Source organism: Plectropomus leopardus, chromosome 4 (genome assembly GCF_026936395.1).
Source record: "Plectropomus leopardus strain MGB_pleo_1.0 chromosome 4, ASM2693639v1, whole genome shotgun sequence".
In the NCBI taxonomy this organism is placed as follows: Eukaryota; Metazoa; Chordata; class Actinopteri; order Perciformes; family Serranidae; genus Plectropomus; species Plectropomus leopardus.
In genome coordinates, this window is record NC_142179.1 from 9,207,652 (window position 1) to 9,221,159 (window position 13,508).

Sequence of the window (13,508 nt, forward strand, 5' to 3'; positions counted from 1 at the left end):
CGACAATGACCATCATGCACCGGTGTAAACGCATTCACGTTGCGTGGTTGCGTCATAAAAAGTTGGGGTGGAGGGGGGGCAAACAGCGGATGTTGACGGCTTATTTCAAAGTGTCGGCGCTAACGATACTTTAGCTACCATTTCGATTTAAGTTTTACTTAATCAAATATCCAACTAACGTAAACAGTTAAAAAATGTTAACTAGGTTAAGAATTAAGCGCCAAAATACAACAAATTATCGACAGCATAACGCTAGCGAGGAATTAGCTGCGAATACCGTTTCCATGGTAATGGAACTTTACGTTTAACGGCAACTTTCTAGCTAGTTGTTAGCTTTAGCTGTTTAATAATTAACGGCCTAGTTATTAATGTGAACAGAGATGTCATTATCGGAGTTTTTGAGCAATAATTGCGCCGACGTTTTACAGTTTGAATCTCCACCGACATTAAAAGGTGAGTTACAGTTAGCTAAACTACTGGAAATCTCTGTTAGCTGACATGTTAAACGGACAATTTTGTTTACATACTGTTTTTGAATCGTTCGGTAAAACTATTTGAGCCACTGTCTTTACAGAGACCAACGACGCCTCTCCTCGGCTGAGATTTAACAGTCTGACACTGGATGAGTTAAGGTAGCTAAAACTCAAGACTCTTCTCATTTAATAACGAAAAGATACCTGTTTTGCTTATTTGATATTCCAGCTCAACTCATAAGCGGACACATCTTTAGCTCAGTATTTATTTTGTTGATCCAAAAATGGATCTGCTGAGCAAACCACCTATGGTACAACATAACAAGGTCCCAAGTTGTTACAAGACAGACGCAAAACATGTAACATAAACTAAACAATAAAACCAAACTACATCAGTCCAAACTAACGAAATAGTCCACATCAAAATGCCTACTTTACCTAAGGCAAAAAAGTCCCTCTTGTTTTTCTATGTGACATTTAAATAATAATAAATTTAAATAAATTCATTTATATAGCATTTTCAAAACAGATGTTACAAAGTGCTGCACAAGACAATAGAAGCAGATAAATGAAGCAAGAGTAAAAACAGGTAACTGTAAAATAGTAAAGTGATAAAACAAGGTGATAAAACAAATATATAAGCGTGAATGAATGTACACATGTATGTATGCTCTGTACACTGCCCACATGCAAATAAACACACAGACACATAAAATTATGACCTTAAAAATGCCTTCCTAAAAATTTGTTGTACATAAATGTGTTTAAATAAAGGATGTTTTAGAGTGTTATGGCTTCATGATGAATAATACTACCCATGGATTTGATTTTTTTTTACAGTGAGGAGCTTGATAGACGGACCAAGGAAACCCAGAGGCTTCAGGAAGAGGTTGAAAATGCAACCAAGATAACCTTGGAGAGGTTTGCCTGCACATATGGCGTCCACCGCTCACCTGGAGACAGCTCCCACAACCACAGGTTTAATGTCGGTGAGTACAAGTATTGTCATGCAACATTTTATTTATGTAGCAACAGCCAGACAGATAGAAAAATAATGTATTAAGTAAGGGATTATATGATGTTAAACGTTTCTGTTTTAATTAATTATTTGCTAAAAGCATTTAAACAAAATTTTGAGTTGGAGTTTCTTATATTCCAAATTTTAAATATTGACAGAAAGATTTTTTAATTTTCATTGTAAATGCATATCGGTTCCAAATATCACTTATCGGTCTCATTAAGTGCTAATAATCCTTATCAGCCCTGAAAAACCAATATCGGTTGACTACTATTTTAAAATGATTTCCTCTCTTGACAGATGACTCAGCTGGGGACTCTAATATTCTCTCAACCCACCAGCAGGCTGTGACTCAGCCTCTGCTCTGTGATCTGGATAGTTTAAACCAAGGAGTAGCCCAAAGGGATATCAGCTCTCCTGGAGATGAGGTGTCTGAAAATGCAATGGATGACTGTCTTCAACAGCTGTCTGACCTTCAGCTTAATAAGGTCCATACTTTTATTTCAGTCAAGAATCATTCATTTCATGCTGTTCAATTCTTTTTCTGTATAATTCATCATATTATTTTCAAACACAGACACATGATCAACCTGAACAAGAGATATTCTGTTTTGAAAAAGCCATCATGAACCTGCAGACTAAACTACATAAAGTGCAGAAGGAGAAGGATGTCCTGTCTGACCTCAGGTGAAGACACTGATCAGATTTTACTTTTCTAAATAAGTGTTTTTAATAACTTTGACCCACAGATCTGTTTATTTGTAGATTGAAGGATTCAAGGACACACGTTGGTCAGATGGAAAAGATGCTGTTCATGTTGGAGGAGCTCCAAAAGATCAAAGGGGCCAATGAGGGCCAGAAGCTGCAGGAGACAGAGGCTGAGACATTGGCACTCAACAGGAAAGTAGAGACACTGGAACAAAATGTAAAGGAGATGTGCTTACTGTTATCTCATGAGACACAACATGTAAGCAATGCCATCAGCAGTCCTGATGTCAGCACCAGTTTAAAACTGCTGCCCCTCGGTGCCAAATTAACAGAGGATGAGACAGAAGAGCTACAGGAGAGACTTTGTTTGGTAAGTACTGGAAGTCAATTGCAGATCATATAAAGTATAGTTTACACCTATACATCATTTCTTTTTTTTTTTTAATATCTGATAGATTTTTTTACATCTGTTTTCAGCAGAAAATTAAACATCTGGAGGGTGAAGAAAGCTGTGGCGCAAATAAGCAAAGAGAAAGGTAATTGAGAGCTGCAGCGATAAGTCGATCAATCATTCAGTCAGTGAGCATAAAATAAAACAATCAGAAAATAAATTAGTAACTATTTTGATTATTGATAATTTTGTTATGTTATTTTTCTTGGGTTCCCAGTTCTTAAAGGGACAGTTCACCCCCAAATCAAAATGACTTATTTTTCCTCTTACCTGTAGTGCTATTTAGCATATTGTTTTGGTGTGAGTTGCAGAGATGTCCGCCTTTTCTCTAATACACCATAAAAAATATGCTTAAACAACTCAACAGCAATGTCTCTTTCCAGAAATTTGACCCGTTTACCCAAGATAATCCACAGGCCTTGAAGTGAGCAGTTTAATGTTGGAGCTATTTCTTTTTCACTGAGCTACATCAACCATTGTATAACCATGCAGACTGAAGCGTGGAAATACTTAAAGCTCACCTAGTACCACTGAGCTTGCTAACATGGGTTATGATTTCTGGGAAGAGACATTGCTGTTGAGTTTTAAAGCACCACAAGTTGTGTGCTGTCTAGTTCCATTATATTGGAGAGAACGCAGACATCTCTGCAGCCAATATCTCCATCACTTGACAACTAACACTAAAACAACTTAGACTGATAAATAGCACTACAGGTAAGAGAGAAAATATTTACTTTTGATTTTTGGGTGTCTCTTTAAATGTGACAATTTTCATAATCATATATGATAGAATTACAGAAATTTGGGGGTTAATTTGTAGTCATTAAACACTGTGTAGGTTGTCCAACTGCCAGAAGGCCACTACAGCTGCAGCTACTTACCTGCTCCATATCAAGTTATGGTCTTTTTTTTCATATCACTTCATCCCTTCCAACTTTTGTATGTTATCTGCTGTGCTTCATTGTATATCATAAGTATAGTATATCGACAATAGCAGTGTTCACTCTTCACAATGTTGTGTCCTAGAATGGAAGACCTGATTACAAGTCTTGGCCAGGAGGTGGCACTGTTGACTGACAAACTGAGTTCATCAAAACAAGACAGTGTCAGCTTGACTGTCAAGTTGGAGAAGCTGCAGTAAGTGTTGTTCCCAAATCATTTCTTGCCTGTTATCAGTGAGTGTTTGCAGTCTAAGGCCACTTAATTAAATATCAAAAAATGTTGAATTTCTGAATTAATGAGTTTGTGCCAAAAATCGATATATATCATTATTTATTCCCAGGAAACTTGCAGAAACACAGACATCATTGCACCAGAGTCAAGTCAGTCAACTCGAGTCAACCCTCTGCAACCATAAAGAGAAGGTAAAGGAGGATGAACAATTTACAGATGCTTCTAAACATTAATATAACCCAGCCATATTTATCCACAACACTAGATGTATAGATCAGTAAGGCCGAAGTGTTTTGAAGATCAGACACAACTGATGGAATACCTTTCTTGTTAAAAAAAAAAAAAAAGATAAGTCCACGGTGCCAAAATGATAACACAAATGATATTTTACTTGTTTTTTGACATTGTAGGTCTGTTGTCTGGAGCAGCAGCTCATTCAGGCTCAGTCCCAGCTGGCGGACGCCCAAAGAGAGAGAGAGCGATCTATAAAACGGGCAGAGGCGCTTCAGTCCCAGCTCGACCAGTTTGAGGTGCTGCAGTAAATTATTAATGAAAAGATCTATTTTTTTTCCTGTTGTTTTCATACTTAAAGACCTTATATAGATGCATATTTACATTAAAGAACACCTTTTAAAGTGTGATTTGAAGAGTCAGGTAATTCAAATGATACTTCTTGTTAAGTGTATCTTAATAAGAATTGAGCGTAAAGAGCTGAAGGTGTGTAATCTGCTGGTAAAACAGCTTAAGACACTGGTGGGGTCAAAGAGGATTGCCAGGCTCAGATGGAGGCTCTGATAGGAAGTGGGCTTTTGAGGCTGACTGGGGCTGTGCTGCCTGTCCTTATAATGCACAATTTACATTTATTTTCAGTAAGAACATTTGTATCATGAGGCAACAATTTTGACCCTGTACATTTAGCCTACAAGGCTTTTCTTTAATGCCACAGCAGAAGGCAAAGGGTTAGGAGCAGGATCTAGATGTGGCTGCAGTAAAGGATAATTTCTGTATTTTCCAAACTGGACCCTATTTTCCCATAGTTTGTGTTTAAGTGACCAATGGGAACAACTATTTAAATTGATCCAGTATTGAGAGGCTTTCAGATGAAACAGGCTGAAATGTTAGTACTTGGACCATGTTCCACCAACAATTTGTGTCCACCAAAAAGGCTAGTTTTTGCAACTGACAGGCTCGGATTGTTATTAATGTCTTAGTGTCTGATAACTTATGGAAAGGATTCCTCCAGAGAAAGACCTTTTTTTGTTAGAAGCGCAATATCCTTTTTGCTTGTATAGAGACAGCATATTTAAACATCTAACTGGCTGAATTAAGGCTTCATTTAAACCAAACCAGAGTTGGTGCCAAAAATAGATATAGATGGTACAATGGAGAGATGATCCAAGGCAGTTTTTGTGAGTTTCATTTTGTTTCTGCCAAAGGTGTGTTTTATTGCAATAACATGACTGTTTATTTAAATGAAGTCTTGTGGGTTTGGTAAAGCAAATTTGGTCAGTTTTTTTTCTGGTTAAACATAAAGGATCTCACTCTTTCACAAAAAGATCTATCTCTGCAGGGATCTTTCCTATTTATTATCAGACACTTATAATAATAATCTTAGCATGTAAATTACAAAAATATACAATTTTAGTGGATGTAAATTGATGTTAAAACATGCACAGAGATGTTATTTTGCAACCTGTTTTGGTACTGCTGTCTACAGTGATCTTGCTCCATACTGGACCAATTTAAAAAAAACAGTAAAAATGTGTAACTTAGACACAGAAACATGAGAATATAGGATCCAAAAAATACCAAACTTACCGTTGAAAGGTGTGGTTCATCCTTTTTGTGAGGCCATACAAATGTGACAACAACAAAAAACAATAAAGTGGTGTATGTGCACTATCATTTAACAAAAATGATAAGGTGATTTCAACAGTTACAGTGGTTAAGTAACTAGTGAGTTGGTTCGTGCAGTTACAGGCTATCATTGCAATTAATGATGCAGCACAAATTGGTGCACAAATGATCCATTAGTCCACAGATGTCAATTCTTTATAGATTAAGCCTATTGCCAGTGGGCAGTTTATATCCCTGAATCCTGATGTGCACCATACGCATTAGGGTTGAGCAATGTCAAACTTTTTTCTCCTCTTATAATTACTGAAAGGCTGAAAATGTACCTTTTTGGTACTGAGGGGAAATGGGGGTTTATACAAAAACCCATCAGAGTCCACAGCTAGCTGTAGTTACCTGTTGATCCCTTAAGTCATGTGTGTTTTAAGTGGTTCATACCCTTGTTTCAAAGTTTAAGGCACCAATTCATTCATTTTGGTTGCATTTTTTTTACCATGTGAATTCCCACACTGTAGAAGCAACCTGGCATACCTGTTGAGAAGAGTTTTCTTAAACGCAGAGCATGTTTGGTCAGTCAACCATCCAAAGATAACACAAGTTGAAATGTTGAGCCAGATCCTATTTCTTCACACTTTCAAAAGATTATTTTTTTTCCTGTTTGAATACATTCAGCTCACTGTGCCCCCTGCTTTATCCTCTAGAGGTGCGGTAAGCAGCAGCAATGTGAGCTCCAGGAGGAGATAAAGGCCCTGAGAGGACAGCTGGAGGCAGCCAGGGAGAAGGAAACCTGCTTACAGGCCCTGCTGGAGCAGAGGGCCCAGGAGGGGCGTAAATACCAGGAACTCCTGGAGGAGAAAAACAAGGAACTGCAGCTTAGCCAGCAAGAAGTTCAGCATGTAATGTTCTGCAGGAATCATTGCACTTTTTAATATTAACCATTTAGATTTTATATAAACCAAGATTTGGTAATTAGTTATGTGTTTATTTCGAAGGCTTATTAAACTGAAGCCAAACTTTTTAGCATCTTGCCAGGTTGGACGAGGCCCAGAACCGATGCCAGGCGCTGCACGCAGAGGGAGAGGCTCTAAGGCTAAAGCTGGATGAACGAGATAAGATGATGGGTATTCTGAGGTTGCAGATGGAGAACGGCATCCAGATGACTGTGCAGCACAGCCGTACCATCGACGACCTTCAGCAGGAGAACACCCTCCTCAGCAACCAGTTAAACCAGCACAAGCTGGAAATTCAGCAGCTCAGGGTCAGGAGCAATGCAATTCACTTTTTAATCAACAATTTTTTTCCAAAACGTTTCATCAGACAATTAAGTAAAACGTTCATACCGTGCCACCAACTTTCCCCTCTTTGTCTCTCTTCCTTCCTCTTGTGCCATGATGCTGGTTAGGCCGAGCTAAACCAACACAAGTCAGACCTGGCTGCCGCAGAGCACGAGAGGCAGCAGCTACAGGCCTCTGTGGCTGAACAAAGTCAGCGTGTCCAGGAGGAAACTCTGGAGAAACAGCAGCTCACCATTCAGCTGGACATCCAGTGCATGCAGTTACTCACCCTCACCAGTGAGTTGAGCTTTGCTGAATGTGTGTCACCACCACACAGGAGACCAATATGATGTGAACACACCTATGGTGGTGAAAACCAACTAAACTGCATTTTCTTTTGTGGATTATTCAGACTAATGAACATCAACAAAACAGACCTTCTAATATGGGAAGTATGTATACCCACCAGCATCTAACAGCCAAAACATATGGTGTGTCAGGAGGTGTCTAAAAATCAGATGAAAATATGTACACAGCCTCACATAAATACATACTTAAACTTCGTAAAAATATAAACAAACATGACTCAAGTGCAACAAAACCTACATTTATGCAACAGTTCATTAGCATTGTGAGTCCGTTTCAGCAGGGTTCAACAACTTCAGTGTTTTTTTTTTCTTGCTCAGTCAGGCAAGTGGGTCAGAAATCTGCTTGCCAAGGCAATGTTTACTTGCCCCTATACAATATGTTTTATGTATTAGCTGTTATCAAATAACAAGTTAATTGTCATGTTTAATCTGAAAGCAAATTAATCAGAACAAAGATACAATGTGTCATAGATACTTCAGCAACTACAATGATATCTTTTATTCTTTTTAGCTGTGGATGAATAATATATTGTCTGTATTCCACATAAAATTTGAGGCTTTTGTTGATTTCAGGTAATTTTTTTCCACCTATTTCATGCTTTGGAAATCTATTCAGAAAATATTGTCCAAAGTGGTATTATATTAAAGCTCCATCCTTAATTCTCAACAAAACTAACTTGAAGTTTTCTAAACCTAATTCATTTTAATATATAGCAGTGCAGAATAAATTTAATAAGTTTCCTAACTTCTAAAGATCACAATATTTTTTGGTAGTCCTTCTGGGTAAAATGAAATCACACTCATGATTTTATTAATTACCACACATCGTAGTATTCCTTTACCTCTGGACAGCTGACCAGTGTATCCGGAACGTTTTCATTCACCAGGAATTTCCGTGCTGTTTCTAGAAAGAGTTCAGCTCTCATGGTTTTCTGCCAAATCAAATGATCCTCTTGTCCTGCTGTGTCAAAAAAACAAAGAACAAGTTTGGTATGTTTTCACTGTCAACCAAGCCCTTCGATCACTGTGTGTGTTAAAGTGTGTTTCTCTCTGTGGATGTGATTCATGTGTTTGTGCTGACACTGTTTCAGAGGAGCACAAGGAGCTGCAACGGCTCCACAGCTGCAGGAAAGAGGAGCACGAGGGTGCGGTGCTGGAGCTTCACAGTCAGCTAAGGAGCGCCCATGATGAGCTGGCCCAGGTCAGGAGCACCCTGAGGACCCTGGAAGGAGCCGACGGACACGGTGAGATCCATTACATGATTTAAACTCAGACTTAATTAAAAGGTCTCATGTTCAAAGAAACATCCTCTGATTTACACTAATTTTGCTATCAAGTGGACAGATAACAGTGATTTACTTTGGATCATAATGAAATTTAGCAATGCCAAATCTTTAGTATAGTTCAGTGAAAGTGCACATAATAATATATTCCAGTCTGTGAGATATAATCTGATGTGTAACCATGAACGTGTGTTCTTGACATGTACAAACCCTGTCTAAGATTAAAGCTCAGTGAGTTACAGTGTTCTTTTGATATGTTATGATGTTCTTTCTTGCTTGATCACCTCTCTGCCCTTTTTCTGACTCTTTATTGCTTTTTCTGTTGGGTTTGTCTCTCCCTTTAGGCCTCCAGGTAGCCGTGGACATGCAGAAGGAGGTCACTGCCAGGAGAGAGCAGGTCGACTCCTTGCAGAGCAAAATCCAACATTTAGAGGAGATCATGGACAAACTGTACCAGGTATAAAACTTAATGTACCAGCTTTTTTGTAGATCATTCCCCGGCAAATTGATGTTATTCCATTTTGTCTCATTATTGTCAATGTCTGAGCAGCATCCTGGCATCTCATCATGCTGACAAGTAAGCCATTCAGCTCATGGAGATCCAAATGTCAACAATCAATAACAAAAACAATAACTTTTTCCAGTTAAACAAAAATTAGCTTATTTTTTAACAAAAAGGTCTATCTCCATAATGTTGTCAGACACCTATAATGATAATTAGAGTCTGTCAGAGTCAAAAACAAGCACCTTCAGTGAATGAAAATCAGCAATGCGCTATTGCTTTCAGTGGTTACTTTGCAGCACTCTCTCAATACTGGACCAATTAAAAATAAAGTGTGCCCATTATTCACTTCGACATAGAAACACGGGGAAGTGGGGTCCAGGTTTGAAAAATACCGTATTGACCCTTTTAAGTTTTGGGTCATCTTGTCTGTGAAGCTATACATACAGGTAAAAACCAACAAAGCAGTGTATGTGATCTATAATTATGTAATAGAATGATGATGTTATTATCGATAACAAAAATAAAAACTGCTAATTTCCAGATACACATCAGGTTTTGCTTCAGGTGAAACCGTGAGCAGTAAACACTTAACAGTGATTTAACTTAAGCCTGTTCAGGTGCTCCTAAAGCAGAGTAGCTATTGTATGTAAATCAAGTCTTTTTAGAGCATTTGTTAAGAGTTCTGGTTTTATTTCTGGACATCAAATTGCTCTATTACTGAGACAACTTTGCCCAGTCTGAGATAAATGATGAACTCAAATGCATTTTTCCATGTCCCATCCAGGAGAAGCGCCTCCAGACCCTGAAGAACCAGCGTCAGCTCCAGCAGCTTACCTTCGTCAGGGAGGAGAAGAGACAACTTGGCGACGAGCTGGAGGCCCTTCGCTCTAAAGATAAACAGTTGAGGGAGCACATCAGCCAGCTGGAGGCAATCCTTCACAAGGTGAAGCTCCTTTACTCTTCATTTTAATCATTTTAATGCCGCCACATGATATCTAGCACTAAGAGGGAGATAAGATGGTGACACACTAAATTACATATAAAGTTTCAAGTCAAAACAGTTTCAAGTCAAAACAGAAAACAGCAATTTAAATCTTTTAAAAAATCTTTTAAAAAATCTGAATGTACAGTATATTCAAATAAAAAATGAAACTCATCTTCTCTATTCTGTCTCTGTTTGTGTCCATCACTGTGTTACGGTTTCATATTCTTCTGAATCTTTCCAAAGATGTCGGAGAGCTTTGCAGACTGTCAAGATTTCATCCAGCTGCAGGAGCAGGACTTTTTCCGTCTGAAACTCCGACACGCCTTGGACTTGAAGGTAAAGCCCATTGCAGACTGTCTTTTTTCAAGAGCGAAGAGGGTTTATCCGCTCCTTACACATTTGTAGATGTTTGTGAAAATATTACCATATGTGTTGTTGATGCTTTATACTAAGCTTCTCTGCTGTTTTCTTTTTATTTTGCATTTTTGACAGTAAGTCTTAATCTAGTCAGTTTTACTTATATTTTACTTTCATGTTTAAAGGGAGCTGAGCAACTAATCTGGAATTATAAAACAACTTTATCTTTTCGTTAGGAGCTCCAAGGTCAAAACTTGCGCACAGCTCTGAATGTACCTCCACCTGACCTGAGCTCCCCGTCCCCATCGGCACTCACTGCTCCACCCTCCTCCCAGCACGCCTCCAACACCCAGATCATGGTACAGTCAGGAACTCCTTATATCTCCTACGGTTCCAGCGCATCGAGTGCATGTGTGAATGATTGTTTATTTGGCTGCGCAGACACAAGCTCAGCACATCTGCTCTGCCTTTAAATCAAAAACATACACGGCATTACATTCCTGTTCCAAGGAGAGAAACCTGACTGTAAATCATTTCAGTGAAATACTCCTTGATGTTCATGTCACAGATTTTTTTTAAATAATCCTGTGTTCCCTGTTTTCTCAGTTTAAATACAAGCCAATAAAAACAGCTGTTTATAATATCGACATCACCACAGCGGAGCACTGACATTGTCTCTCTCGCCTCCAGCAGGAGAGCCCCGCCCGGAAGCTCAGGTCTCTCGTCAGAGAGCTGCGAGGAGTGATTTCGGAGAACCACAGACCACACACAGATGACAGGAGAAGGTCTGCACCGGAGAGAGTGCACAGAACCACATTGTACGTCTGGCTCCGTTCCCACACACTGCAAGGATTAGCTTCGTTCTTAAGCTAGTTTAGGTCACGTCTGAAAATCATGTGATGCTTCTAAGTAAGCAGGAAGTCATTTGGAGTGGGGGGGGGGGTCCATACACAACTGGTTTTAAGTGACCACACTGTGTTTCAATACCTTTTGTTGTAATGTACCATGAGAAGAATGAGCTGTTGGCCTTTTAATGTTTAAAAACGTACTGGTGTCACAAGTTCTCTGTTATGGACTCACTTTACACTTTAATGTGTCCCTGCACTCACAGCAGCACTGAAGAGGCAGAAGAAGTAAAAGCTCGCTCCAGAATGAGAAGTAAAACCTGCGGCAGGTAGGGTGCAAACTAACCAACTCAGTGTCTTTTTTGTTTGAAAATGTGAAAATGTTCGAAGCATGACTTGTCTGGAGGCGACAAGGCGCTCACACCATCTACCCACGTGACCTTTTACCCCTCGTGCAACATACTCGCCGCTGCTAAGTGCTACAGGCTGTGTATTGTGATGTAATGTATGCGTCTGTGTGTGCGTACACTGTACAGCGAGCCGCATTTCCTGAGGGCAGCTGAACTCAACAGGAAATTAATCAACAAATCCTCCAGTGAAAGTGAGTCTTCTTAACTGCTTTTTTAATTTTTGTGTAATCAAAAATGCATTTTCTGAAATGAGAGATCTGGATTGTTGGGTGCGTTATCTTGGCATTTTGTTTTTTACTATTTTCTTCAAAAAAGTGTGTAGTTGTGTTGTTGTCATATTAGATAACTCCATATTAGATAACTCCCATTAGAAGATAAATTAACAGTAGATAAATGTAGCCTGTGACACCAACAATAACACGGGATAAAAAAGGGTAATTAGAAAAGTAATTAGAAAAGCCACAGATACTGGAAGTCCAAGGTACTAAAAAAATGTTTGAATTAATATAAAAGTAGTTGAAAGTATACGTTTTATAGACTAAATAATGAGTTGAATAATTGACAAGGAGTTAAATAATGTATATTGAAAATAATTATAATGCATAAGCTTGACTAACTAAATACAGCAAATTGTGGATTTTGTTTTTCCAACATCAATTTTCATTTCTCTAACATAGACTTTACATTCTGACCTTCCAGGCCGTCACATTTTCAGTCCAGCGACTGCTGCGAGGTACACTTCCTCCCCACAGATACTCTTGCTGGGCCGCAGGTCGCCCGTCCACTCTCTCCTGACCTCTGACCCAAACAGCTGACAGTGAGACACAACAGACCTGAGGCTGACCCCTCTTATCAGTAAGCTGCACATATTGTTTATTACATTTACCGTAAAGATAGAATGAGTAGAAAGGGCGTTGAACTTTATGCTGTCGTCATTTGACTTGTACAAAAGAAAATGGCGATTATTTTTTGTTTTAGTACTCTAAAGATGTAAATCCAGGAATCCTTAATTCGTCTCTAGCAGCAAGGAAACAGAACTAGTGAACAATAGATGAGGGCTAAGCCACCGTCATTTGCTCCTTACTGCAAAACCTCAACTTAGTGAGTTTGCGACTTGCCGCATGTCAGTTTGTTTATATGGATTTTAGTTGGATACAACAGTTGGCACAACAGCAATGGCAAACATAAAAATGGCCACCACTCCTGCCATCCTGTTATGTTGATTTGAATGGGAATGTCAGTTCTATGCTCATCCTGTTTCTATGATACATACATAGACCGAGTCATTTGTGGGGTTTTCCTCTAGATACTGTATATTTTTATGTCATAGTGCATATTGAATTAGAGGGGAATTTGAATAACACTCCAAAAAGTTAAATAGTTTTATACAATTCATCAGTAACTGAGTAATTTTCTCATATTTACTATTTCATCATCTGTGGCACAGCAAGAAACGTCACAGCATGAGTCTGAGGTGTCAGGACGTAATGAGGTAATAAATGATTATTCAGCAAGTCAGCTAAGTTCCCTGTTAGACGTGTCCTTCAGCAGCTCACAGACAGAACTGTTGTCATAACAATTGTGTAAATGTTATTGACTCAGTCATCCCTCCTAATTCCTCATAACAATTACTTCTCTTTCTTTATCTTTCAGGAAGCTGCTTTTTTATTTTAAAAAAATAAACTCCGCAGATGAAGTTGTCTAAAGATCGCTTTATAAAAATGCATATGTAGTTTTGTAATTTATTGTTGATATAAAGGTTTTTAATAAATGTATGTGCTTGAGTTGTTTTTTCATACAAGGA

The 13,508-nt window shown here is 38.7% G+C and overlaps 1 protein-coding gene across 9 annotated transcripts in view; it reads left to right on the forward strand.

Moving 5' to 3' along the window:
• The first annotated feature begins 82 nt into the window (after nucleotides 1–82).
• Nucleotides 83–13,508, forward strand: part of LOC121944952 (coiled-coil domain-containing protein 158-like) — a 32,701-nt gene continuing 19,275 nt past the window's right edge. For 2 of the 9 annotated variants that reach the window (XR_015776384.1, XM_042488923.2), the window contains exons 1-22: nucleotides 83–453; nucleotides 575–632; nucleotides 1,314–1,462; nucleotides 1,792–1,979; nucleotides 2,069–2,178; nucleotides 2,257–2,569; nucleotides 2,677–2,735; nucleotides 3,677–3,787; nucleotides 3,933–4,014; nucleotides 4,234–4,353; nucleotides 6,379–6,573; nucleotides 6,699–6,935; nucleotides 7,080–7,248; nucleotides 8,411–8,563; nucleotides 8,947–9,059; nucleotides 9,892–10,050; nucleotides 10,336–10,428; nucleotides 10,686–10,808; nucleotides 11,140–11,267; nucleotides 11,561–11,623; nucleotides 11,831–11,895; nucleotides 12,404–12,559. Coding sequence is in view for 8 of the 9 variants with exons in the window: in XM_042488923.2 (XP_042344857.2) it covers nucleotides 381–453; nucleotides 575–632; nucleotides 1,314–1,462; nucleotides 1,792–1,979; nucleotides 2,069–2,178; nucleotides 2,257–2,569; nucleotides 2,677–2,735; nucleotides 3,677–3,787; nucleotides 3,933–4,014; nucleotides 4,234–4,353; nucleotides 6,379–6,573; nucleotides 6,699–6,935; nucleotides 7,080–7,248; nucleotides 8,411–8,563; nucleotides 8,947–9,059; nucleotides 9,892–10,050; nucleotides 10,336–10,428; nucleotides 10,686–10,808; nucleotides 11,140–11,267; nucleotides 11,561–11,623; nucleotides 11,831–11,895; nucleotides 12,404–12,519 (2,877 nt within the window). In the remaining variant the exon portion in view is untranslated. Of the gene's footprint in view, nucleotides 454–574; nucleotides 633–1,313; nucleotides 1,463–1,791; nucleotides 1,980–2,066; nucleotides 2,179–2,256; nucleotides 2,570–2,676; nucleotides 2,736–3,676; nucleotides 3,788–3,932; nucleotides 4,015–4,233; nucleotides 4,354–6,378; nucleotides 6,574–6,698; nucleotides 6,936–7,079; nucleotides 7,249–8,410; nucleotides 8,564–8,946; nucleotides 9,060–9,891; nucleotides 10,051–10,335; nucleotides 10,429–10,685; nucleotides 10,809–11,139; nucleotides 11,268–11,560; nucleotides 11,624–11,830; nucleotides 11,896–12,403; nucleotides 13,480–13,508 lie in introns of those variants that run through there. The other 7 variants (XM_042488922.2, XM_042488921.2, XM_088076501.1 and 4 more) reach the window with 7 other exon arrangements.